Source organism: Entelurus aequoreus, linkage group LG01 (genome assembly GCF_033978785.1).
Source record: "Entelurus aequoreus isolate RoL-2023_Sb linkage group LG01, RoL_Eaeq_v1.1, whole genome shotgun sequence".
Lineage (NCBI taxonomy): Eukaryota > Metazoa > Chordata > Actinopteri > Syngnathiformes > Syngnathidae > Entelurus > Entelurus aequoreus.
In genome coordinates, this window is record NC_084731.1 from 60,301,163 (window position 1) to 60,326,308 (window position 25,146).

Below are 25,146 nucleotides of genomic sequence, written 5' to 3' on the forward strand. Positions count from 1 at the left end.
AGGAAAAGATGAATGCAGCAATGCACAGAGACATCCTGGATGAAAACCTTCCCATCCAACCTGATGGAGCTTGAGAGGTGCTGCAAAGAGGAATGGTTGAAAGTGTCCAAAGATAGGTGTGTCAAGCTTGTGGCATCATGTTCAAAAAGACTTGAGGCTGGAATTGCTGCCAAAGGTGCATCAACTAAGTATTGAACAAAGGCTCTGAATACGTGTGGCGAAGTTGGGAGAGTGGCTGTGCCAGCAATCTGAGGGTTACTGGTTCAATCCCCACCTTCTACCATCCTAGTCATGTCCGTTGTGTCCTTGAGCAAGACACTTCACCCTTGCTCCTGATGGGTCCTGGTTAGCGCCGTGCATGGCAGCTCCCGCCATCAGTGTGTGAATGTGTGTGTGTGAATGGGTGAATGTGGAAATAGTGTCAAAGCGCTTTGAGTTCCTTAGAAAGGTAGAAAAGCGCTATACAAGTACAACCCATTTACCATTTATGTACATGTAATTTTTTTTGTTAGTTTTAATAAATTTGCATACATTAAAAAATTACTTTGTATTTATGGGGTATTGTGTGTGGAATTTTGAGGACAAAATGAATGTATTCCATTTAGGACTCAGTGTAACAACACAAAATGTGTAAAAAGTGAAACGCTGTGAATACTAAGCGTATGAACTGTATATTTAGGCATAAATCATGTTATAAAATAATGTGAGGATAAAGGAAAGCTTTGTTAGGTTAAAAGCATTATGTGCTCAACTCTGGCTTATCATGCTTTTAAAATGCTCCAAAGTAGGTTAAACCCCTAAAAAAGGCAGACCACAAAATATACTTCTGAGAATGTAGAAGAGTGTTAAACAATGTGTCAGTTCACTGATCTAAAACTCTGCACAGCATGAATTATTCATGCTTTAATACAAAATAATCAATCAATAGTCATCTGATTCATTTTTTTACGCAATCAACCCACCTGCAGCACAACATTAATAAAGACTAAACACCAATAATTGTTGAATTGTGATTAATCAGAGTTAATTCTCAGATTATATCAGAATAAAATAATGAATGGTTTAACAGTACTGCTTTCATTTTTGGCCAACATAAAACCATTTAGTCAGTCTTTATTGGAGTTTATGTAAATTACATTTACATATATGTAAATGACACCTACATATACACACACACACATATATATATATATATATATATATATATATATATATATATATATATATATATATATATATATATATATATATATATATATATATATATATACACAAATATATACAAACCCCGTTTCCATATGAGTTGGGAAATTGTGTTTAGATGTAAATATAAACGGAATACAATGATTTGCAAGTCCTTTTCAACCCATATTCAATTGAATGCACTACAAAGACAAGATATTTGATGTTCAAACTCATAAACTTTATTTTTGTTTTGCAAATAATAATTAACTTAGAATTTCATGGCTGCAACACATGCCAAAGTAGTTGGGAAAGGGCATGTTCACCACTGTGTTACATGGCCTTTCCTTTTAACAACACTCAGTAAACGTTTGGGAACTGAGGAGACACATTTTTTAAGCTTCTCAGGTGGAATTCTTTCCCATTCTTGCTTGATGTACAGCTTAAGTTGTTCAACAGTCCGGGGGTCTCCGTTGTGGTATTTTAGGCTTCATAATGCGCCACACATTTTCAATGGGAGACAGGTCTGGACTACAGGCAGGCCAGTCTAGTACCCGCACTCTTTTACTATGAAGCCACGTTGATGTAACACGTGGCTTGGCATTGTCTTGCTGAATTAAGCAGGGGCGTCCATGGTAACGTTGCTTGGATGGCAATATATGTTGCTCCAAAACCTGTATGTACCTTTCAGCATTATTGGCGCCTTCACAGATGTGTAAGATACCCATGTCTTGGGCACTAATACCATCACAGATGCTGGCTTTTCAACTTTGCGCCTATAACATTCCGGATGGTTCTTTTCCTCTTTGGTCCGGAGGACACGACGTCCACAGTTTCCAAAAACAATTTGAAATGTGGACTCGTCAGACCACAGAACACTTTTCCACTTTGTATCAGTCCATCTTAGATGAGCTCAGGCCCAGCGAAGCCGACGGTGTTTCTGGGTGTTGTTGATAAACGGTTTTCGCCTTGCATAGGAGAGTTTTAACTTGCACTTACAGATGTAGCGAACAACTGTAGTTACTGACAGTGGGTTTCTGAAGTGTTCCTGAGCCCATGTGGTGATATCCTTTACACACTGATGTCGCTTGTTGATGCAGTACAGCCTGAGGGATCGAAAGTCACGGGCTTAGCTACTTACGTGCAGTGATTTCTCCAGATTCTCTGAACCCTTTGATGATATTACGGACCGTAGATGGTGAAATCCCTAAATTCCTTGCAATAGCTGGTTGAGAAAGGTTTTTCTTAAACTGTTCAACAATTTGCTCACGCATTTGTTGACAAAGTGGTGACCCTCACCCCATCCTTGTTTGTGAATGAGCATTTCATGGAATCTACTTTTATACCCAATCATGGCACCCACCTGTTCCCAATGTGCCTGTTCACCTGTGGGATGTTCCAAATAAGTGTTTGATGAGCATTCCTCAACTTTATCAGTATTTATTGCCACCTTTCCCAACTTCTTTGTCACGTGTTGCTGGCATCAAATTCTAAAGTTAATGATTATTTGCAAAAACATTTTTTTTTATCAGTTTGAACATTAAATATGTTGTCTTTGTAGCATATTCAACTGAATATGGGTTGAAAATGATTTGCAAATCATTGTATTCCGTTTATATTTACATCTAACACAATTTCCCAACTCATATGGAAACGGGGTTTGTATATATATAGTAGCTGGCTTTCAATCACCTGACCTAGGAGCACTTCCAGGTTTCTAGGGCAGAGGTTTCCAAATGACAACTGATTTGACTGACGCTAATTCACCTCTATATTGTGGACAACATTAAAACTGTACATACGTGAACAGAAAGGTACATTTTACAACTGTGTAGCACACCATTAACTTATATGACCCAATCCAAAGAACATTTCCCACTCATGGTACAAAATAAATAAATAAAATAAAGTCAACACACACATGACTTAACCTGGTCACTGAACTTTGTGGATACTATGAACAACAACTTTAAAGTACCATTTCTTTTTCAAAATTACACCAATTTAAATCCACTACAATGCATGATGGGAAAAATGCAAAAAAACCCTCCCCTTACACTTATCCATGTTTGGCACATCTTAGCTGCTTGATGTTTCCGAGTGATTACAAAACTTTAAAGAGGTCGTCACAGAAGTAAACAAGGTAGAAGTCCAACTTTTACATACTCTTGATACCCAATTATATATCCATTATATTAATTATGTATCCATTATAGTAATATATCCCGCAACCCCGAAAAAAACAAGTGGTAGAAAATGGATGGATGGTTATATTAACTGATATATATATACATACATATATACATACACATATATATATGCATACACATACATACATATATACATACACATACATATATATACACACATATATATATATTTATACATATATATACATACACATATATATACACATACATTGATGTATATACATACATTTATATATATATATATATATATGTATATATACAGTATATACACACATACATACATACATATATATATATACACATACATTGATATATATACATACATTTATATATATATATATATATATATATATATATGTATATATACAGTATATACACACATACATACATACCTATATATATATATACATACAAACATGTATATACATACATATATACACACACAAATATGTACACATATATGTGTTTTATTTATACATATATATACATATATATATATATATATATATATATATACATATATATATATATATATATACATACATATATATATATATATATATATATATATATATATATATATATATATATATATATATATATATATATATATATATATATATATATATATATATATATATATATATATATATATATACATACATATATATACATATATATATATATATACATACACACAGTATATATATATGTATAGTCTATTTATAAATTAAATTACATACAGTCGGCTTTTGGCCCCCAGTCAAATTATTTTAGCCCAAATCGGCCCCCAAGTAAAAAAGTTTGGACACCCCGGGTCTAGAGCCCCATTAGCATACTTACTCTTTATTTTCCTGCATAAGTGCAGATTTGGGCGTATTCATCTACTTTATTAATACTATGAAGGATATTTTCTTGATGGTAACAAATATTACCAAAGACGCTATAATATGGTCATCCGTGTCCAATAAATCACTTGTCTTATCTGCACAACAACTACTAAACTTTTAGTTTGTTATGAAAATGGAGAATGAACATAGGGTGGATTGGAGCAACAATCACAATATTAATTACTAGGACTTAACATGACGTTAGTTTATTTGCACAAGCAGGTCTTCTAGTTGTATTTAGGCATAGCAACCACAAAAGAACACAAACTAATTGTCCTTTCTTTACGTTTAGTTCTGCTCTCAAACACTACTAATATAGTAGAGAAGAAACCGGATTGCATCACAGAAAGATTCTCAAACAAATCAAACATGTTACAAAGTGACTTGACTAACTACACTAGAGCAAGCCCGGTCACAGGCAATTACAGAGTCTGCTAGTCCGGGTGAGGAGTCAGTTAAGCTAGAACTAGCCAGCGCCAGGCTGGATAATCCCTGCACACATAGCAATTCTCGTAGAATAATACACAACTCACATAATGTTTTTTCTATTGTGACTGTGTCAGAGGTAGACATGCATTCTACTGAGGTGGCAAAGTATTATGCGTTCAGTTTATCGCAGCACCAAGCAAACAATCTGAAAATTCCCGTCATATCAATTCCTAGATATGGTCGAAACTATTTAAAGTGCACTACGCATAATAAGCGCAATATTATTAATATTGCTATTACGGATAATTTCAACAAAAACTCGTCAAAACAGCCCAATACCTACAATACGGGCTTTTTAAACATAAGATCATTGTCTCCCAAAACGTTTAGTTAATGAAGTCATTAGAGACAACAATCTTAACGTCATTGGTCTTAGCGAAACCTGGCTCAAACCAGACTATTTTTTTGCTCTAAAGGAGGCCTCTCCTCCTAACTATACGAATGCACATATTGGCCGTCCCCTTAAAAGGGTTGCGGGGGTGGGGGGGGGGGGGGGTCGCACTAATATACAATGAAAACTTTAACCTTACCCCTAACCTAAATAACAAATATAAATCGTTTGAGGTTCTTACTATGAGGTCTGTCACACCGCTGCCTCTCGACCTGGCTGTTATCTACCGCCCCCCAGGGCCCTATTCGGACTTTATCAGTGAATTCTCAGAGTTCGTTGCTGATCTAGTGACGCATGCCGACAATATAATCATAATGGGGGACTTTAATATCCATATGAATACCCCATCGGACCCTCAGTGCGTGGCGCTCCAGACTATAATTGATAGCTGTGGTCTTACACAACTAATAAATGAATCAACACATCGCAAAATACGATAGATCTAGTGCTTGTCAGGGGTGTCACCACCTCCAAAGTTATGATACTCCCGTATACTAAAGTAATGTCCGATCATTACCTTATAAAATTCGAAGTTCTGACTCATTGTCAACAAGCTAATAACGATAATAACTGCTATAGCAGCCGCAACATTAATGCTGCCACAACGATGACTCTTGCTGACCTACTGCCTTCGGTAATGGCACCATTCCCAAACTATGTCGGCTCTATTGATAACCTCACTAACAACTTTGACGACGCCCTGCGCGAAACTATTGATAGTATAGCACCGCTAAAGCAAAAAAGGGCCACTAAAAGGCGTACTCCATGGTTTACAGAAGAAACTAGAGCTCATAAATGATCATGTAGAAAGCTGGAACGCAATTGGCGCGCGACTAAACTTGAGGTTTTCCATCAAGCATGGAGTGATAGTTTAATCAATCAATCAATGTTTATTTATACAGCCCTAAATCACAAGTGTCTCAAAGGGCTGTACAAGCCACAACGACATCTTCGGTACAGAGCCCACATACGGGCAAGGAAAACTCACCCCAGTGGGACGTCAATGTGAATGACTATGAGAAACCTTGGAGAGGACCGCATATGTGGGTAACCCCCCCCCCCCCTCTAGGGTAGACCGAAAGCAATGGATGTCGAGTGGGTCTGACATAATATTGTGAAAGTCCAACACATCAGCGAAAGTCCAGTCCATAGTGGGGCCAGCAGGAACCATCCCGAGCGGAGACGGGTCAGCAGCGTAGAGATGTCCCCATCCGATGCACAGGCTAGCGGTCCGGAGCAGAGTAGAAAAGAAAAGAAACGACAGATCAACTGGTCTAAAAAGGGAGTCTATTTAAAGGCTAGAGTATACAAATGAGTTTTAAGATGAGACTTAAATGCTTCTACTGAGGTAGCATCTCTAACTTTTACCGGGAGGGCATTCCATAGTATTGGAGCCCGAATAGAAAACGCTCTATAGCCCGCAGACTTTTTTTGGGCTCTGGGAATCACTAATAAGCCGGAGTTCTTTGAACGCAGATTTCTTGCCCGGACATATGGTACAATACAATCGGCAAGATAGGCAGGAGCTTGACCGTGTAGTATTTTATACGTAAGTAGTAAAACCTTAAAGTCGCATCTTAGGTGCACAGGAAGCCAGTGCAAGTGAGCCAGTATAGGCGTAATATGATCAAACTTTCTTGTTTTTGTCAAAAGTCTAGCAGCCGCATTTTGTACCAACTGTAATCTTTTAATGCTAGACATAGGGAGGCCCGAAAATAAAACGTTACAGTAATCGAGACGAGACGTAACGAACGCATGGATAATGATCTCAGCATCGCTTGTGGACAAAATGGAACGAATTTTAGCGATATTACGGAGATGAAAGAAGGCCGTTTTAGTAACACTCTTAATGTGTGACTCAAACGAGAGAGTTGGGTCGAAGATAATACCCAGATTCTTTACCGAGTCGCCTTGTTTAATTGTTTGGTTGTCAAATGTTAAGGTGGTATTATTAAATAGATGTCGGTGTTGAGCAGGACCGATAATCAGCATTTCCGTTTTCTTAGCGTTGAGTTGCAAAAAGTTAGCGGACATCCATTGTTTAATTTCATTAAGACACGCCTCCAGCTGACTACAATCCGGCGTGTTGGTCAGCTTTAGGGGCATGTAGAGTGGAGTGTCATCAGCATAACAATGAAAGCTAACACCGTATTTGCGTATGATGTCACCTAGCGGCAGCATGTAAATACTAAAGAGTGCAGGGCCAAGAACCGAACCCTGGGGAACTCCGCACGTTACCTTAACATAGTCCGAGGTCACATTGTTATGGGAGACACACAGCTTCCTGTCAGTAAGATAAGAGTTAAACCAAGACAAGGCTAAGTCTGACATCCCAATACGCGTTTTGATACGCTCTAATAAAATATTATGATCAACAGTATCGAAAGCGGCGCTAAGATCAAGAAGCAGCAACATAGATGACGCATCAGAATCCATCGTTAGCAATAGATCATTAGTCATTTTTGCGAGGGCTGTCTCCGTAGAGTGATTTGCCTTGAAACCGGATTGAAAAGGTTCACAGAGATTGTTAGACGCTAAGTGTTCATTTAGCTGCTGTGCGACCATTTTTTTGAGGATTTTCGAGATAAACGGAAGGTGGGACACCGGCCGGTAGTTTACCAAGAGATCAGGATCGAGGTTAGGTCTTTTGAGTAGAGGATGAATAACCGCTTTTTTGAATGCTAGGGGAACAGTGCCAGAGGAAAGTGATAAGTTTATAATATTTAACACTGATGGACCTAATAATACAAAAAGCTCCTTGATAAGTTTCCCAGAAATTGGGTCAAGTAAACATGTTGTTTGTTTTGTCCCATTTACACATTTTAACAATTCCTCCAATGTTATTTCATCAAAGAGAGAGAAACTATTTTGGAGGGCAGTGTCCGTCGTATATACAGTCGTATTTGTGTTAATAGAACACAGTTGTAGCTTAGATGCATTGTCTTTAATCTCTTTTCTAATGACTTCAATTTTCTTATTAAAGAAATTCATGAAGTCATCTGCTGAGTGGGTGGAGCTACTGGGAGGAGTCCCTTGTTGGGTTAGCGATGCTACTGTACTAAACAAAAATGTAGGTTCATTTTTGTTGAGGTGGATGAGATTTGAGTAATATTTAGCTTTAGCTGAGGTAAGCATGCGTTTATAAGTTATTAAACTATCACTCCATGCTTGATGGAAAACCTCAAGTTTAGTCGCACGCCATTTGCGTTCCAGCTTTCTACATGATAATTTCTGGGCTTTAGTTTCTTCTGTAAACCATGGGGTACGCCTTTTAGGGGCCCTTTTTAGCTTTAGCGGTGCTACACTATCAATGGTGTCGCGCAGGGCGTCGTTAAAGTTGTTAGTGAGGTTATCAATAGAGCCCACATAATTTGGAATGGTGCCATTACCGAAGGCAGTAGGTCAGTAAGAGTCGTCGTTGTGGCAGCATTAATGTTGCGGCTGCTATAGTAGTTATTATTATTATCATTAGTTTGTTGACAATGAGTCAGAACTTCGAATTTTATAAGGTAATGATCGGACATTACTTTAGTGTACGGGAGTATCGTAACTTTAGAGGTGGTGACACCCCTGACAAGCACTAGATCTATCGTATTACCGTTGCGATGCGTGGGTTCATTTATTATTTGTGTAAGACCACAGCTATCAATTATAGTCTGGAGCGCCACGCATGGAGGGTCCGATGGGGTATTCATATGGATATTAAAGTCCCCCATTATGATTATATTGTCGGCGTGCGTCACTAGATCAGCAACAAACTCTGAGAATTCACTGATGAAGTCCGAATAGGGCCCAGGGGGGCGGTAGATAACAGCCAGGTCGAGAGGTAGCGGTGTGACAAACCTCATAGTGAGCACCTCAAACGAGTTATATTTATTATTTAGGTTAGGTGTAAAATTATAGTTTTCATTGTATATTAGTGCGACACCCCCTCCCCTTTTAAGAGGACGGGCAACATGTGCATTCATATAGTTAGGAGGAGATGCCTCATTTAGCGCAAAAAAATCGTCTGGTTTGAGCCAGGTCTCGGCGAGACCAACGACGTCAAGTTTGTTGTCTCTAATGACCTCATTAACTAATAACGTTTTGGAAGATAATGATCTTATGCTTAAAAAGCCCATATTATAGGTAGTGGGCTGTTTTGAGGATTGTTTGTTGAAATTATCCGAAGTAGCAATATTAATAATGTTGCGTTTATTATGCGTAGTGCACTTTAAATAGTTTCGACCATATCTAGGAATTGATACGACGGGAATTTTCAGATTGTTTGCTTGATGCTGCGATAAACTGAACGCATCATAGTTAGCCACCTCAGTACAATGTATGTCTGCCTCTGACACGGTCACAAAAGAAAAAACATTATGTGAGTTGTGTTTTATTCTAAGAGAATTGCTATGTGTGCAGGAATTATCTAGCCGGACACTCCACGCTTCTTTGGGGATTAGCTTTTCCCTTCGTTGTTAGCCCCGCTCGGCATCCCCGCTTCTGCTTCCGCTCACACCGCTTACGTCTCCTCCATTGACGGTCCCCGCTAGTACTTGACTCCGCTGCTACAAAGGCCGCTCGATGTAGCCCGCGAAGTATTCCCATGCTAGCGAGGAGGTCCACCGTACATGCATCTTTCAGTCTATAACGACCCGATCTATCCACATCCAAAATTGTCTGTCGGTCGTATGTGATCATAGAGTGTTCACGCTTTGAGCCAGCCATGAAATTGACAGAAATGACGGGTGTTTTTTGCCAAATCGCTCTACACTCCCAAGAGCGTCTTCAAGCTGCTGCATTTCAATGCGCCGCCATTTTGCCAATTGTTATTAATAACTTATAAATGCATGCTTACCTTAGCTAAAGCTAAATATTACTCAAATCTCATCTGCCTCAACAAAAACGATCCTAAATTTTTGTTTAGTACAGTAGCGTCGCTAACCCAACAAGGGACTCCTCCCAGTAGCTCCACCCACTCGGCAGATGACTTTATGAATTTCTTTAATAAGAAAATTTAACTCATTAGAAAGGAGATTAAAGACAATGCATCTCAGCTACAACTGGGTTCTATTAACACAAATAAGACTGTATATACGACGGATACTGTCCTCCAAAATAGTCTCTCTTTTTGATGAAATAACATTAAAGGAATTATTACGGCGTGTAAGTGGGATAAAACAAACAACATGTTTACTTGACTCACTTCCTGGGAAACTTATCAAGGAGCTTTTTATATTATTAGGTCCATCAGTGCTAAATATTATAAACTTATCACTTTCCTCTGGTACTGTTCCCCTAGCATTCAAAAAAGCGGTTATTCATCCTCTGCTCAAAAGACCTAACCTCGATCCTGACCTCATGGTAAACTACCGACCGGTGTCCACCTTCCCTTTATTTTGAAAATCCTCGAAAAAATTGTTGCACAGCGGCTAAATGAACACTTAGTGTCTAACAATCTCTGTGAACCTTCTCAATCCGGTTTCAGGGCAAATCGCTCTACGGAGACAGCCCTCGCAAAAATGACTAATTATTTATTGCTAACGATGGATTCTGATGCGTCATCCATGTTGCTGCTTCTTGATCTTAGCGCTGCTTCCGATACCGTCGATCATAAAATTTTATTAGAGCGTATCAAAACATGTTTTGGTATGTCAGACTTAGCCTTGTCTTGGTTTAACTCTTATCTTACTGACAGGATGCAGTGCGTCTCCCATAACAATGTGACCTCGGACTATGTTAAGGTAACGTGCGGAGTTACCTTATTTGTGTAAGACCACAGCTATCAATTATAGTCAATTATCAATTATAGTGTTAGATCCACTATGGACTGGACTTTCACAATACTATGTCAGACCCACTCGACATCCATTGATTTCGGTCTCCCCTAGAGGGCGGGGTTATCCACATATGCAGTCCTCTCCAAGGTTTCTCATAGTCATTCACATCAACGTCCCACTGGGGTGAGTTTTTCCTTGCCCTTATGTGGGCTCTGTACCGAGGATGTCGTTGTGGCTTGTGCAGCCCTTTGAGACACTTGTGATTTAGGGCTATATAAATAAACATTGATTGATTGATCACTGCAGACACCAGCATGGTCCGATTGTATTCCACAAGATGATGAAAGTGATATTTTTAAGAGCCATTTCCTCCAAAACTCTGTTTAGTTATTTGACAACTACTAGCACCTGTTCACCAGCAGATGGCAGTACTGCACATCACTTATAGCATTCCTCCCTGAAGGAAAAAGAGGGCCATAAGAGACTTCAAATGACCCAGAGAGACATTTGTCGTCTTCTGCTCTGAGCTGTAAACATCTTGAAATATAAGAGAGAAGTAAGACTGTGGTCCTAGTTCCTACATTATAGTTCCTAAGACATGCTGGACCAAGCTGGGTTCTTCTTCATTTAAGAAGCTAACGACTCCAACGTAGTTGCGTCATGATGGACTCCATTACCTGGCCTTGCAGGAAGAACGTGACTTCTTCTGGTACGGCTGGTCCAGGCTCGACTCAGACCAAGGCGAGTGCTGAATGGGAGGCGGGTCGTAGGCGGCGGGGCTGGAGGTCAAACTCACAGCCGCGTCCAGGCCGGGGTCAGGTGCCGCGCCCACGCTGGGTGACTGGGAGGGGGAGTCCGTGTGGGACTCTGAGGACATGCAGACTGGCGTTGGTGGTTCCATCTCTCTGTGATATAGAAGTCCTGAAGACTTGCTGGCTACTTCTAGAAGAACATATGACACACTTTAGAGCGAGAACCTCTTCAAATACTCTTGCTGGCAACCTGGGAGTCTTACCTTCATCCTGGACCAGCGAGTCAGACAAGGAGCTGTCGTCAGAAGCTCCAAGATCTGAGCAAGCAAAGCACATGAACGCTGGAGTGGTTAGAGTGTCCGCCCTGAGATCGGTAGGTCGTGAGTTCAAACACCGGCCGAGTCATACCAAAGACTATAAAAATGGGACCCGTTACCTCCCTGCTTGGCGCTCAGCATCAAGGGTTGTAAATGGGGGTTAAATCACCAAAAATTATTCCCGGGCGCGGCCACCGCTGCTGCTCCCCTCACCTCCCAGGGGGTGATCAAGGGTGATGGGTCAAATGCAGAGAATCATTTTGCCACACCTAGTGTGTGTGTGACAATCATGGGTACTTTAACTTTAAGTTAGCGCCAGGAGCTATGGTCATTACTTGACGCTATCTGGCCAGCGTGCTAACTGTTAGCATTTCAGTTCGGCTTTAGCTTTTCAGCATTCACATGAAATTTATACCGATATTGTATTAAATTTTGCTACTTGACACTTACACTTAGCATTTCATCAGCCCAACACTAGCCTACTAGCTTTTTTTTTTTTTTTTAAACTTAATTTAGCAGGTATGCACCTCAGTTTCAGTTTCATATATTTTGGTATTTCACTAATGCTAACTGTAAGCGTGCAATTGTTAGCATGTTAAAACAGTACTGTTAACATGCTAACTTTATTTTATATTAATTTTTTAGCTCATTATGTTCATATTTTTTGTTACTTTACGCTATCTGGACAGCGTGCTAACTGTTAGCATTTCAGTTCGGCTTTAGCTTTTCAGCACTCACATGAAATTTATACTGATATTGTATTTTCAAATTTTTCAGGTACACACACCAGAGTAATATATTTTGGTATTTGACACATGTTACACTTAACATGCCAACATTAGCCTACTAGCTTTTTTTACTTAATTTAGCAGGTATACACCTCAGTTGCAGTTTCATAAATTTTGGTATTTCACTAATGCTAACTGTAAGCATGCTACTGTTAGCAAAAACCGTACTCATTACGGGAAAACCGTAGTTGTTGGCAGGTATGACAAAGACGGATCAACATTTTAACGAAGAAAAATGGAAAATATTTTTACAGAGAAAAAAAAGACGGATTTCCGACTACAGACGGAAAAAATAACATGCCTGATACATGCATGCACCAGCAGAGAAGAACGTAGACGACGACGACCTCATGTGGTGTAAATATTATGCAGTAGAGATTGTCAGGGTCAACAGAAGTTAGCCTGTCAAAACATGTCAAAACATTTGTAGAATTTACAGTAAAACTGACGGTGGTTTTTACTCCAAATCAGTGTCAATGAAAAAACTATACAAATATTTTTACGTTAAAATTCTGGGAACTGAGCCACAAGTATTTTACTGTAAAATTTATGTCCATTTTTTTTTCTTACAGTGCATTACCGTTAAGTGAAAAAACGGTACCGCTGTTATTTTTACGTTAAATTTCTAGTGACTGATCTGCTACTCTCCGTTCCCCGTTTTGACACTGCTTTACTGCAAATGGAAAAATGGCACCACTGATGATTTGACGGTCAATTCATGGTGACTGAGCTGGCAGATTTTCACAGTAAAATCCACTGCCTGGTGGAGGAGTGAAATAACTATTGTGCAGGTTGAATATTTATTGCTTTTGGGAGCCATAGAAAATGGGCCAGTTTTGATTGTAAAGCACATTTAATGATCCATTGTGTCCGCAATGTTGTGAATGTACAGGTGGAACTCACAAAGTAAGAATGTGCCGCAAAGGTTCGTTTATTTTAGCAATTTAATTTACAAGATTAAACTAATATGTGACAAAGCATCTAAACTTTTGATATGTCAAGCTCTCTTTTGATATAATTTTAAAGATCATGACTTATAGCATGGGTGTCAAACTCTGGCCCGCGGGCCAAATTTGGCCTGCCGTGTAATTTCACTTGGCCCGTGAGGGATTATCAAATTAACACTAGAGCTGGCCTGCTGATTATATACAGCGGCAGTGCCATGGTACACCTCTAAATCTCATACTTGCCAAACCTCCCGGAAGACTCCCAAATTTCAGTGCCCTTCCCGAGAATTGTAACGTCCCCTTTTCGTCCAGTCCAACAAGTGCTGGCCCAGTTACATAATATGTGCGGCTTTGGCACGCACACATAAGTGAATGCAAGGTATACTTGATCTTCAGCGATACAGGTTACACTGAGGGTGCCAGTATAAAAAAACTTTAACATTCTTAGAAATATACGCCTTACTGTGAATCCACACCAAACAAGAATGACAAACACATTTTGGGAGAACATCCGCACAGTAACACAACATAAACACAACAGAAAAAATACCCAGAACCCTTTGCAGCAATAACTCTTCCGGGACGCTACAAGGTGTGTGTGTGTGTGTGTGTGGGGCGGGGGAGCGGCGGGGTTTGGAGGTAGCGGGGGTGTATATTGTAGGCACAACAGTCCAGGTGTTGTGCAGGATAATGCACCCCCGGCGTAGAATGCACCCCCTGACGGGAGTGTTATATCAACTAAAGCCCACACTTAAACTTTCCATGTGCAAGATTGAATCTATTTAAAAAAGTTATTTAATGAGAAGCCAAAAGTGAAAAAACAATAATGTTCGTGTTGGAGGAGTTGTGAATGAATGAAATATGAAATCCGTGCTTTGTATGCTTTGCATTTACGTGTGTGTGTGCGTATAGGAGCCGCTCATATCTTGTGACTGGGCCGGCACGTTGTTAGAATGGATGAAAAGCGGACGTGACGTCAGCTCGTAGAGGACGTTAAAAGCAGTGCCTGTAAGGCACGCCCTCAGGACTGTGGAATACGAGATATAATGACTGATGAACACCTTCGTTGGATAATGAAGGTTGCCTCAGCTCAAAGCCTGAGCCCCGACATTAATGAACTAGCATCCAAGAAAAGATGGCAGGTATCTGGCTTGGGCACATCAGATTAGATCAGTGTGTTGCAAACTGAGCAGTTTAAAGTCCTGAATGGTTGGTTTATTCATTATTTTATTTTCAAATGTATTAACCTGTGGAAAAAGTTAATGTTGATATTTACCTCAGAAGGCTGCAAATAGAAAAGAGGCATTCAATGTTTATTTAAATTGTATTTGATAAGCCATTAATATTTTTTAATTATTATTATTATTATTTGAAACTCGATTTTGCATGTCACTATAAAGTTATATAAGCCTTGCTTGTTCAATATTTAATGCAAAACTTGTTTGGGTCCCTATTAAAAGGTTAATTTGTTCAACCTTGGCCCGCGGCTTTGTTCAGTTTTAAATTTTGGCCCACTCTGTATTTGAGTTTGATCATCAAAATAATAAGAAATAAAGGCTTGACAAATATCTCCCTTTGCATGTAAGAAATTTATATCACATATTAGTTCCACGTTTGGAGTTGAATTGCTGACATAAATGGACTTTTACATAATATTTACGATTTTTTGAGACCCCCCGCGACCCCAAAAAAAGGGACAAGCGGTAGAAAATGGATGTATGGATGGAGTTTCATCCGTGAGTTATGTTGCGTTTCTCCTGTGTTTAGTGTTAGGTCCTGTCCTACGCTCTTATTTTGGTGGCACTTCCTTTTGTGTTGGTGTTTATTCGTAAGCACTTTACAGCTGCCTTCGAGCACTTCCCCCCCTCAGCTGTTTTCTGTTTGCGATTAGCACTATTTAAGTTGAGCTTGCGCCACTATTGGTTTGGGACTAGTGTTGTCTTGATACCAATATTTTGGTACCAAAATGTATTTCGATACTTTTCTGTACTTTTTGATAATTTTCTAAATAAAGGGGACCACAAAAAATGGCATTATTGGCTTTATTTTAACAAAAAAAATCTTAGGTTACATTAAACATTATGTTTATTGCAATTTAGTCCTTAAATAAAATAGTGAACATACTAAACAACATGTCTTTTAGTAGTGAGTAAACAAACAAAGACTCCTAATTAGTCTGCTGACGTATGCAGTAACATATTGTGTCATTTATCTACCTATTATTTTGTCAACATTATGAGGGACAAACTGTAAAAATGTATTATTAATCTACTTGTTCATTTACTGTTAATATTTGCTTATTTTCTGTTTAAACATGTTCTATCTACACTTCTGTTAGTAGTATCGACTAGATATGCTCCTGTATTTGGTATCATTACAGTGGATGTCAGGTGTAGATCCACCCATGGCATTTGTTTACATGGTGACACCGGTGAGCTATTGTATCCTCCTGCGGTGTGTAGTGAAGCATGTTTAGCTATTCCTTGTCCTCCAGTGATAATGCAACTTGTAAGAAACGTACTTTATTTATCCCCATGGAGGCCAGGATTAGTGATTTAGAAGTAGCTAAAACACTGCCGACTGCGGGATGGATGTTAGCCGCTAGCTAGCTAGCCATGTCTTAAAGCACCTCTTCCTGAGGGTGTTTCAGTGTTAAAACTTCACCTTTATCTTTACTTTTTAAGCCAAAATGCGTACATTCTCCCGTTTCTGTCTACACACTGTGTCTGCTTGTAAGTACTCTGTGTGTGCGCTGCCGAACATGCTCCTCTGCTCATAAAACCAACAATGTCATGACGTGACGACGGCGGGTACTTTTTAGAGGCGGTATAGTACCGAATGTGATTCATTAGTATCGTGGTACTATATTGTACCGGTATTCCGTACAACCCTAGTCGGGACATTATTCTCTGTTCTCGGGTGACGATAGAGCAGTGTTTTTCAACCACTGTGCCGCGGCACACTAGTGTACCGTGAGATATTGTTCAGTGTGCCGTGGGAAATTATGTAACTTCACCTAATTGGGTTAAAAATATTTTTTGCAAACCAGTAATTATTGTCTGTGCTGTCAAGAGCACGGCAGTTTAACCGTGTAATACTCTTCCATATCAGTAGGTGGCAGCAGGTAGCTAATTGCTTTGTAGATGTTGGGAACATGGTTTGTCGTGATCACAATATGCAGATGACAGCGGGAGGCGGCGTGCAGGTAAAAAGGTATCTAATGCTTAAACCAAAAATGAACAAAAGGCTTAAGCAAAACCAAACTAAAACTGAACTGGCTGAGAAGTAAACAAAAACAGAATGCTGGACGACAGCAAAGACTTACAGCGTGTGGAGCAGACGGCGCCGACAAAGTACATCCGTACATGACAATCAACACCCAAATAGGAGCGCAAGACAAGAACTACAACACTACACACAGAAAAACACCAACAAACTTAAAATAAGTCGCAGCGTCATGTGACAGGACACCTACTTTGAGACAAGAGCTATAGTGATGCATGCTTGGTTATGGTTTGAATTCATATCCAACAATTGCGAGAACGACTTTTTACTGTCAATATCAGCTGCTGAGTTTCATTGTTTTCTGCTGGTGGTGTGCCTCTGGATTTTTTCAATGAAAAAAATGTGCCTAGGCTCAGAAAAGGTTGAAAAACACTACGATAGACGATCATTTTCATGCAGCGCTCTTACTTTGTGGACGCCGTCTGCTCCACATTTCCGAATAAGTGTTTTTTGCGGTGTTCCAGCATTTTGTTTGGTTTCTTTTATAGTCTGGCCGTCCAGAGCACTTCCCTGCTGCTCTAAGTTTGTAAACATGAAGGAAAACAACAATAACTGAGTTTGTGTAAACAAACGTTTAGATCTAATCACTTCAGTGCAGTTCTCCTTTAAGATACACAGAAATGCAGTTTATTTGCCTTAATGGAAGTGATTATTCAAAATTTTTTGGAGCAGCTCCACACTGCGTATGGAGACAAATAATTAGCTGCTAGCTTGTCGAACTAAAAATGAACCATCCCTGTTGTGGACCACTCAGGCAGCCTATGAAGGATGTTCTAAGGAGCAGCGTTCTAGTGTTAGACGATCCAGGTTCTCACCTTGCAGTGGGAGGCTGAAAGCAGGAAGCGGTGATGAGCGGCCGTGCTCCAGCCGCAGTTGGAAGGCGGTCTCCTGCAGATGTCGCAGCTTCTTCTCCTCACACCTGCACTGCTTCAGGCGACTCTTCCTCACTGCCTTGGCCAGGTGCCGGTCCTGGCACAGCTGACGCGCCGCCTCGTAGATCTTGAACTGGAGAGCCAACTCGGCATCCACCTGGTTCAGGGCGGACTCCTGCAGATGGAAGGGGAGAAGGTTTGCAGCCCGTCCAGAAGCAGAGCGTCACCGAACCTACTTTAATCTGGCCTCCCCCGGGGATGCTGTGCTGGTCCAGCAGGAAAGCAGCTCCGATGCGTTTGCGGATCTGCGGAAGTTTCTCTCCCGGCAGCAGAGGATAATCTCCTGACAGCCGGCCCGTCAGCTCCTGAACAACACACATCACATCTGGTCACATTTCAAAGTTCTTTTTCCTGCAATGAATAAAATACACATTTCTACTGTAAACACAATCTTAAGCGCTACACACACACACATATATATATATATATATATATATATATATATATATATATATATATATATATATATATATATATATATATATATATATATATATATATATATATATATATATATATATATATATATATATAAATATATATATATACATATATACACAATACATATATAAATATGTGTGTGATATACAAACCCCGTTTCCATATGAGTTGGGAAATTGTGTTAGATGTAAATATAAACGGAATACAATGATTTGCAAATCATTTTCAACCCATATTCAGTTGAATATGCTACAAAGACAACATATTTGATGTTCAAACTGATAAACATTTTTATTTTTTTTGGAAATAATCATTAACTTTAGAATTTGATGCCAGCAACACGTGACAAAGAAGTTGGGAAAGGTGGCAATAAATACTGATAAAGTTGAGGAATGCTCATCAAACACTTATTTGGAACATCCCACAGGTGAACAGGCAAATTGGGAACAGGTGGGTGCCATGATTGGGTATAAAAGTAGATTCCATGAAATGCTCAGTCATTCACAAACAAGGATGGGGTGAGGGTCACCACTTTGTCAACAAATGCGTGAGCAAATTGTTGAACAGTTAAAGAAAAACCTTTCTCAACCAGCTATTGCAAGGAATTTAGGGATTTCACCATCTACGGTCCGTAATATCATCAAAGGGTTCAGAGAATCTGGAGAAATCACTGCACGTAAGCAGCTAAGCCTGTGACCTTCCATCCCTCAGGCTGTACTGCATCAACAAGCGACATCAGTGTGTAAAGGATATCACCACATGGGCTCAGGAACACTTCAGAAACCCACTGTCAGTAACTACAGTTGGTTGCTACATCTGTAAGTGCAAGTTAAAACTCTCCAATGCAAGGCGAAAACCGTTTATCAACAACACCCAGAAATGCCGTCGGCTTCGCTGGGCCCGAGCTCATCTAAGATGGACTGATACAAAGTGGAAAAGTGTTCTGTGGTCTGACGAGTCCACATTTCAAATTGTTTTTGGAAACTGTGGACGTCGTGTCCTCCGGACCAAAGAGGAAAAGAACCATCCGGATTGTTATAGGCGCAAAGTTGAAAAGCCAGCATCTGTGATGGTATGCGGGTGTATTAGTGCCCAAGACATGGGTAACTTACGCATCTGTGAAGGCGCCATTAATGCTGAAAGGTACATACAGGTTTTGGAGCAACATATGTTGCCATCCAAGCAACGTTACCATGGACGCCCCTGCTTATTTCAGCAAGACAATGGCAAGCCACGTGTTACATCAACGTGGCTTCATAGTAAAAGAGTGCGGGTACTAGACTGGCCTGCCTGTAGTCCAGACCTGTCTCCCATTGAAAATGTGTGGCGCATTATGAAGCCTAAAATACCACAACAGAGACCCCCGGACTGTTGAACAACTTAAGCTGTACATCAAGCAAGAATGGGAAAGAATTCCACCTAAGAAGCTTAAAAAATGTGTCTCCTCAGTTCCCAAACGTTTACTGAGTGTTGTTAAAAGGAAAGGCCATGTAACACAGTGGTGAACATGCCCTATCCCAACTACTTTGGCACGTGTTGCAGCCATGAAATTCTAAGTTAATTATTATTTGCAAAAAAATAATAAAGTTTATGAGTTTGAACATCAAATATCTTGTCTTTGTAGTGCATTCAATTGAATATGGGTTGAAAAGGATTTGCAAATCATTGTATTCCGTTTATATTTACATCTAACACAATTTCCCAACTCATATGGAAACGAGGTTTGTAGCCAGTGTGCTAACCATTTGCATTTCAGTTTGGTTTTGGCTCTTCAGCATTCACACAAAATTTATACCGACATGGCATTTTGTCATTATTTAAAACAAAAGTATATATTGTAGTGGTTTTGAAGGTAAAAACTGGCAAAATGTCTTTCATTTGTCAGTCCGTGGCCCCAAAGTGGGATAACAAGTATCTCTATCAGCTGGCATAGACAAAAGTCAGTCATGCGTGAGAGCTTGAAAAGCATGAAGTTGTCCTCACATGTTGAGACATAGACCTTTATGGAGTCCATTGCACAATTCTAGCACATTCTTCACAGTCTTCTAGTGGACCTGCAGCAAACCTCCATGAAAAAATTCAGCAACACACTTCATGATGTCATCACTGCTAAAATGCACTATTTAAGATGCAGCTGGCGTATAAGCGCGTACGTATATGTACGTGTACTTATTATTGATCACGATGACTGCGGGGAAGGAGAAGGTGCGGCGCCTCCAACTCCGTCACCTGGGCAGGTCCTGACACGAGTGCCCAGCCCGGGTGTCAACGGGGAAGAAGGATCACTTCTGGGATTTTTTAACCTGAAGCAACGATCAGATGATGTGTCCAGTTTCACAACAACCGGTCTTGACTACCTCCACCTCTACTTGGATGCTACCTCTCACGTCTCAACCCAAATGCTACCAATTCCCGCTAAGCGACAGTATCCAAATCCTGCTACTTTTGACCTGATTCTGATGACTTGCATTGATTGGAATCAGACAGGATTCACAGTTGTTGCCAATAACTTCCACATTTTCGAGTTTACAGCTTTTTATACTCATTTTTATACCCGTTACAAAAAATACATTGGAGTTAACTCCGTAGCTTGCTAGCTTGCATGCGCTAGACTTTTATTTTATTAGTGCGGGCAGGATGGTGCGGCACTTTTATTGTGAAGACAGGAACTGTGCGGTGGGTCCTTACAGTTTTGAGGGCCGGTACGGAGAGAGAGTGTTGAAATAAAAAGTGCTTCTCGCCTTAATGTTGGTCGTTTTTATTCTTCTTCACACTGAGCCACCTTCAGCGTTATCTCACAATGTCAATCAAGTGAGGAAAGTGACGTCCCATTGAGCAGTGGTCCCCAACCACCAGGCCGCGGCCCGGTACCGGTCCGTGGATCGATTGGTACTGGGCCGCACAAGAAATTAAAAAAAATATATATAATAAAAAATATATATTTTTTTTTTTATTAAATCACCATAAAAAACACAAGATACACTTACAATTAGTGCACCAACCCAAAAAACCTCCCTCCTCCATTTACACTCATTCGCACAAAAGGGTTGTTTCTTTCTGTTATTAATATTTCTGGTTCCTACATTATATATCAATATAGATCAATACAGTCTGTAGGGATACAGTCCGTAAGCACACATGATTGTATTTTTTTATGACAAAAAAAACAAAAACAACCCCCCCCCCCCCCGGTCCGTGGGACAAATTTTCAAGTGTTGACAAAGGTTGGGGACCACAGCTATTGAGGATTGATGATCAGTATTTTTTTAGGTCTACTTTTCCTTTTAAACCCTTCCCGATCGACCGGTAGCTTGCGATCGATCTAATGGGCACCCCTGAAATAAAGTATCAGCCAGAGGGGATCGGCTTTCGCGATCGCCATTATTAAGCGGCAATGGTCTACCATTTACATTTTCACGAAAATCAGCCAATCCTGATCATCTCGTCTACCTGAAGAATTCCGGAGCCACACCTTTTCTTCACTGACCCAAGTCCTTCCAACAAGTGCTTTCTAAAAATGTTTATAAGATACTGATCAAAATAAATGGTACAGCAATTGAGAGAGTTGAGCGCACTAAATTCCTAGCTATATACTTAGATGGATTTATACATATTTAATATTTCATGAATAAATGATCTAAATATTTCGGTATACTCTCAAAATTGAGGGACTTTCTTCGTCTTAACACTCTCCTAATTCTGTATGGGACTCTATTTGCACCACATATAAACTATTGCAATATTGCTTCATCACATTTGAATAATAGGATATCGAGACTGATTTGGTGGATTTTAAGATTCCTTCTTTATAAATGTCAACCTGTTGGTATGGACTGGTAAATGAGTACTTGGTGGGTAGATTTTGAAAGGAACTGTATTGTACTGTATTCTGTATATTATACTGTATGATGATGTATATTTTAACTGTGGGTCCCTGTGTATAAACTGTGCGCTTCTAGGGATGACCTTGTTGCAGAACGGACTCTGCTATTAACACAGGAAACAATAATGTAATACAAAATTATGTCTGTCTGTAAACAAATAAATAAATACATATATAAATGTATGTATGTATGTATATATAAGTGTATGTGTGTATACATGTACTGTATGTATGTACTGTATTTTTCGGAGTATAAGTCCTCCGGAGTATAAGTCGCACCGGCCGAAAATGCATAATAAAGAAAGAAAAAAAACATATATAAGTCGCACTGGAGTATAAGTCGCATTTTTTTGGGCAATGTATTTGATAAAATCCAACACCTAGAATAGACATTTGAAAGGCAATTCAAAATAAATAAAGAATAGTGAACAACAGGCTGAATAAATGTACTTTATATGACGCATAAATAACCAACTGAGAACGTGTCTGGTATGTTAACGTAACATATTATGGTAAGAGTCATTCAAATAACTATAACATATAGAACTTGCTATACGTATACCAAACAATCTGTCACTCCTAATCGCTAAATCCGATGAAATCTTTTACGTCTAGTCCCTTACGTGAATGAGCTAAATAATATTATTTGATATTTTACGGTAATGTGTTAATAATTTCACACATTCCTGAGTATAAGTCGCACCCCCAGCCAAACTATGAAAAATACTGCGACTTATAGTCCGAAAAATACGGTATGTATATATGCATGTAAATATAAATGTATGTATATATGAAAATGTTATGTACATATGTATGAATAATGTATATGTTAATATATGTATGTGTATATATGTATAAATGTATGTATGTATGTATATATATGCATGTATGTACTGTATATATGGATGTAATATATATACAAATGATAAATGTATGTGTACATATGTACACTACCATTCAAAAGTTTGGCATTATGAAGCCTAAAATACCACAACGGAGACCCCCGGACTGTTGAACTACTTAAGCTGTACATCAAGCAAGAATGGGAAAGAATTCCACCTGAGAAGCTTAAAAAACGTGTCTCCTCAGTTCCCAAATGTTTACTGAGTGTTGTTAAAAGGAAAGGCTATGTAACACAGTGGTGAACATGCCCTTTCCCAACTACTTTGGCACGTGAAATTCTAAGTTAATTATTATTTGCAAAAAAAAATAAAGTTTATGAGTTTGAACATCAAATATCTTGTCTTTGTAGTGCATTCAATTGAATATGGGTTGAAAAGGATTTGCAAATCATTGTATTCCGTTTATATTTACATCTAATACAATTTCCCAACTCATATGGAAACAGGGTTTGTATATAAATGTATGTATATATGTATGTGTGTATGTATGTATTTAGATAAATGTATGTATGTATATACATATATAAATGTACGTACAGTATATATAAGTTATTTTTGCAGAACGGACTCTGATATTAACAAAAGAAACAATAATGTCAGTCTGTAAACAAATAAATACATTTGATGCAATTCTGCTACAAACAAGAATTACATGATGACTTCCTGGGTGGATCTAATAGCAACAAGTCAAAGGGCAAACAAGTGTAATAACATTTAGTTGTCAAGGACTCCCACTTGTTAGGAATCAACTTCTCTTTTTCTTTCCAGTGCCTTGTTTTCAAACTCCCGCTGTGACAAATTCTAAGTAATCCAGCTTCTTCTCGCCATGCGGCTAACACCTTCAAAAGTGCTGACGTGAAAGAGAGACTTCCACGTAGGGAAAAAGAGCTCTTGGTTGTGCTTTTGTGAAGGTGCAGCAAAGGTCTCAGCAAGCCTTCCCACATAAAAAGGTGTGCACCATCTGCTCTGACACATTGCCAGGGCAATGAAACGATGACGTGACCAGTGTTTACTCACGGCTTCTCGGATGCAGACCTTCTTCAGCTCCAGGAGGCACAGGTCCAGTCGCTCTTGGAGCGCCTGGTGCTTGAGCCTCATGGCCCGCGTGTGCGTGCTGACGTCCTTCGCGTGAGACGTCGGGCTGTCCGAGCCTGCGGCGTGCATAAAACAAAAACACACTCAGGGCCGGATGCACCGATAGTTTGCGTGTACTAAAACAGGTGCAAAGCTGATCTACTAAACTTGTGAGCAGAGGATTGCGTATGTTAAGTGAGCAGAATAAATGTGTCTTCATGAGTATGTAAAATATCATCAAAATGCCCAAAATACTGGGAGGAGAAGATGCAAATATAATGATCCCCGGGCGCGGCCACCGCTGCTGCTCACTGCTCCCCTCACCTCGCAGGGGGTGATCAAGGGTGATAGGTCAAATGCAGAGAATAATTTTGCCACACCTAGTGTGTGTGTGACAATCATTGGTACTTTAACTTTTTAACTTAATTTAGCACACGCGGTGTGATTTATCAACACTCAGCAGCGTTTTGGGAGCACTATTTAGCACTTTCGAAAAGGCTGTGCAAACTGTTCCACACACGGCTGTGAGAGAGGAGTGTGTGTGTGTCAACATAATTGGACAAAAACAAAAAATATAAAACACATTGTCTATTCAGCAACATCCTTTTATAATTTCATACCTGCCAGATGACTTAAGGGGCTGATTTAATATATTTTAAATAACGTTCGTTTTTTCACAAAGCATATATATCACTGACATATATCGTATAGTAGGGGTTTTTAACCGTTTTGACTTCAGGGCCCAACTTTTCCACTACACATGGGCCCAGGGCCAACTCCAAATATTAACAGTGACATCTTACTATATTATTGAACCCGATTCAATAATATCTAACCTACTTACAGTTTAATGACGATATGAAAGCATGTGTTCATCACAAAGATTATTATCAAGGCTTAG

General features: G+C 39.5%; 1 protein-coding gene across 7 annotated transcripts in view; it reads right to left on the reverse strand.

Moving 5' to 3' along the window:
- The window catches only part of LOC133655347 (innate immunity activator protein-like), a 95,870-nt gene that overhangs the window by 21,370 nt on the left and 49,354 nt on the right, over positions 1-25,146 (reverse strand). For 6 of the 7 annotated variants that reach the window (XM_062055449.1, XM_062055458.1, XM_062055414.1 and 3 more), the window contains 5 exons: positions 24,189-24,322; positions 18,122-18,250; positions 17,829-18,060; positions 11,940-11,993; positions 11,602-11,866 (listed from right to left, as the gene is read on the reverse strand). In XM_062055449.1, the coding sequence (XP_061911433.1) occupies positions 11,602-11,866; positions 11,940-11,993; positions 17,829-18,060; positions 18,122-18,250; positions 24,189-24,322 (814 nt within the window). The remainder of the gene's footprint in view (positions 1-11,601; positions 11,867-11,939; positions 11,994-17,828; positions 18,061-18,121; positions 18,251-24,188; positions 24,323-25,146) is intronic. The other variant, XM_062055465.1, reaches the window with a different exon arrangement.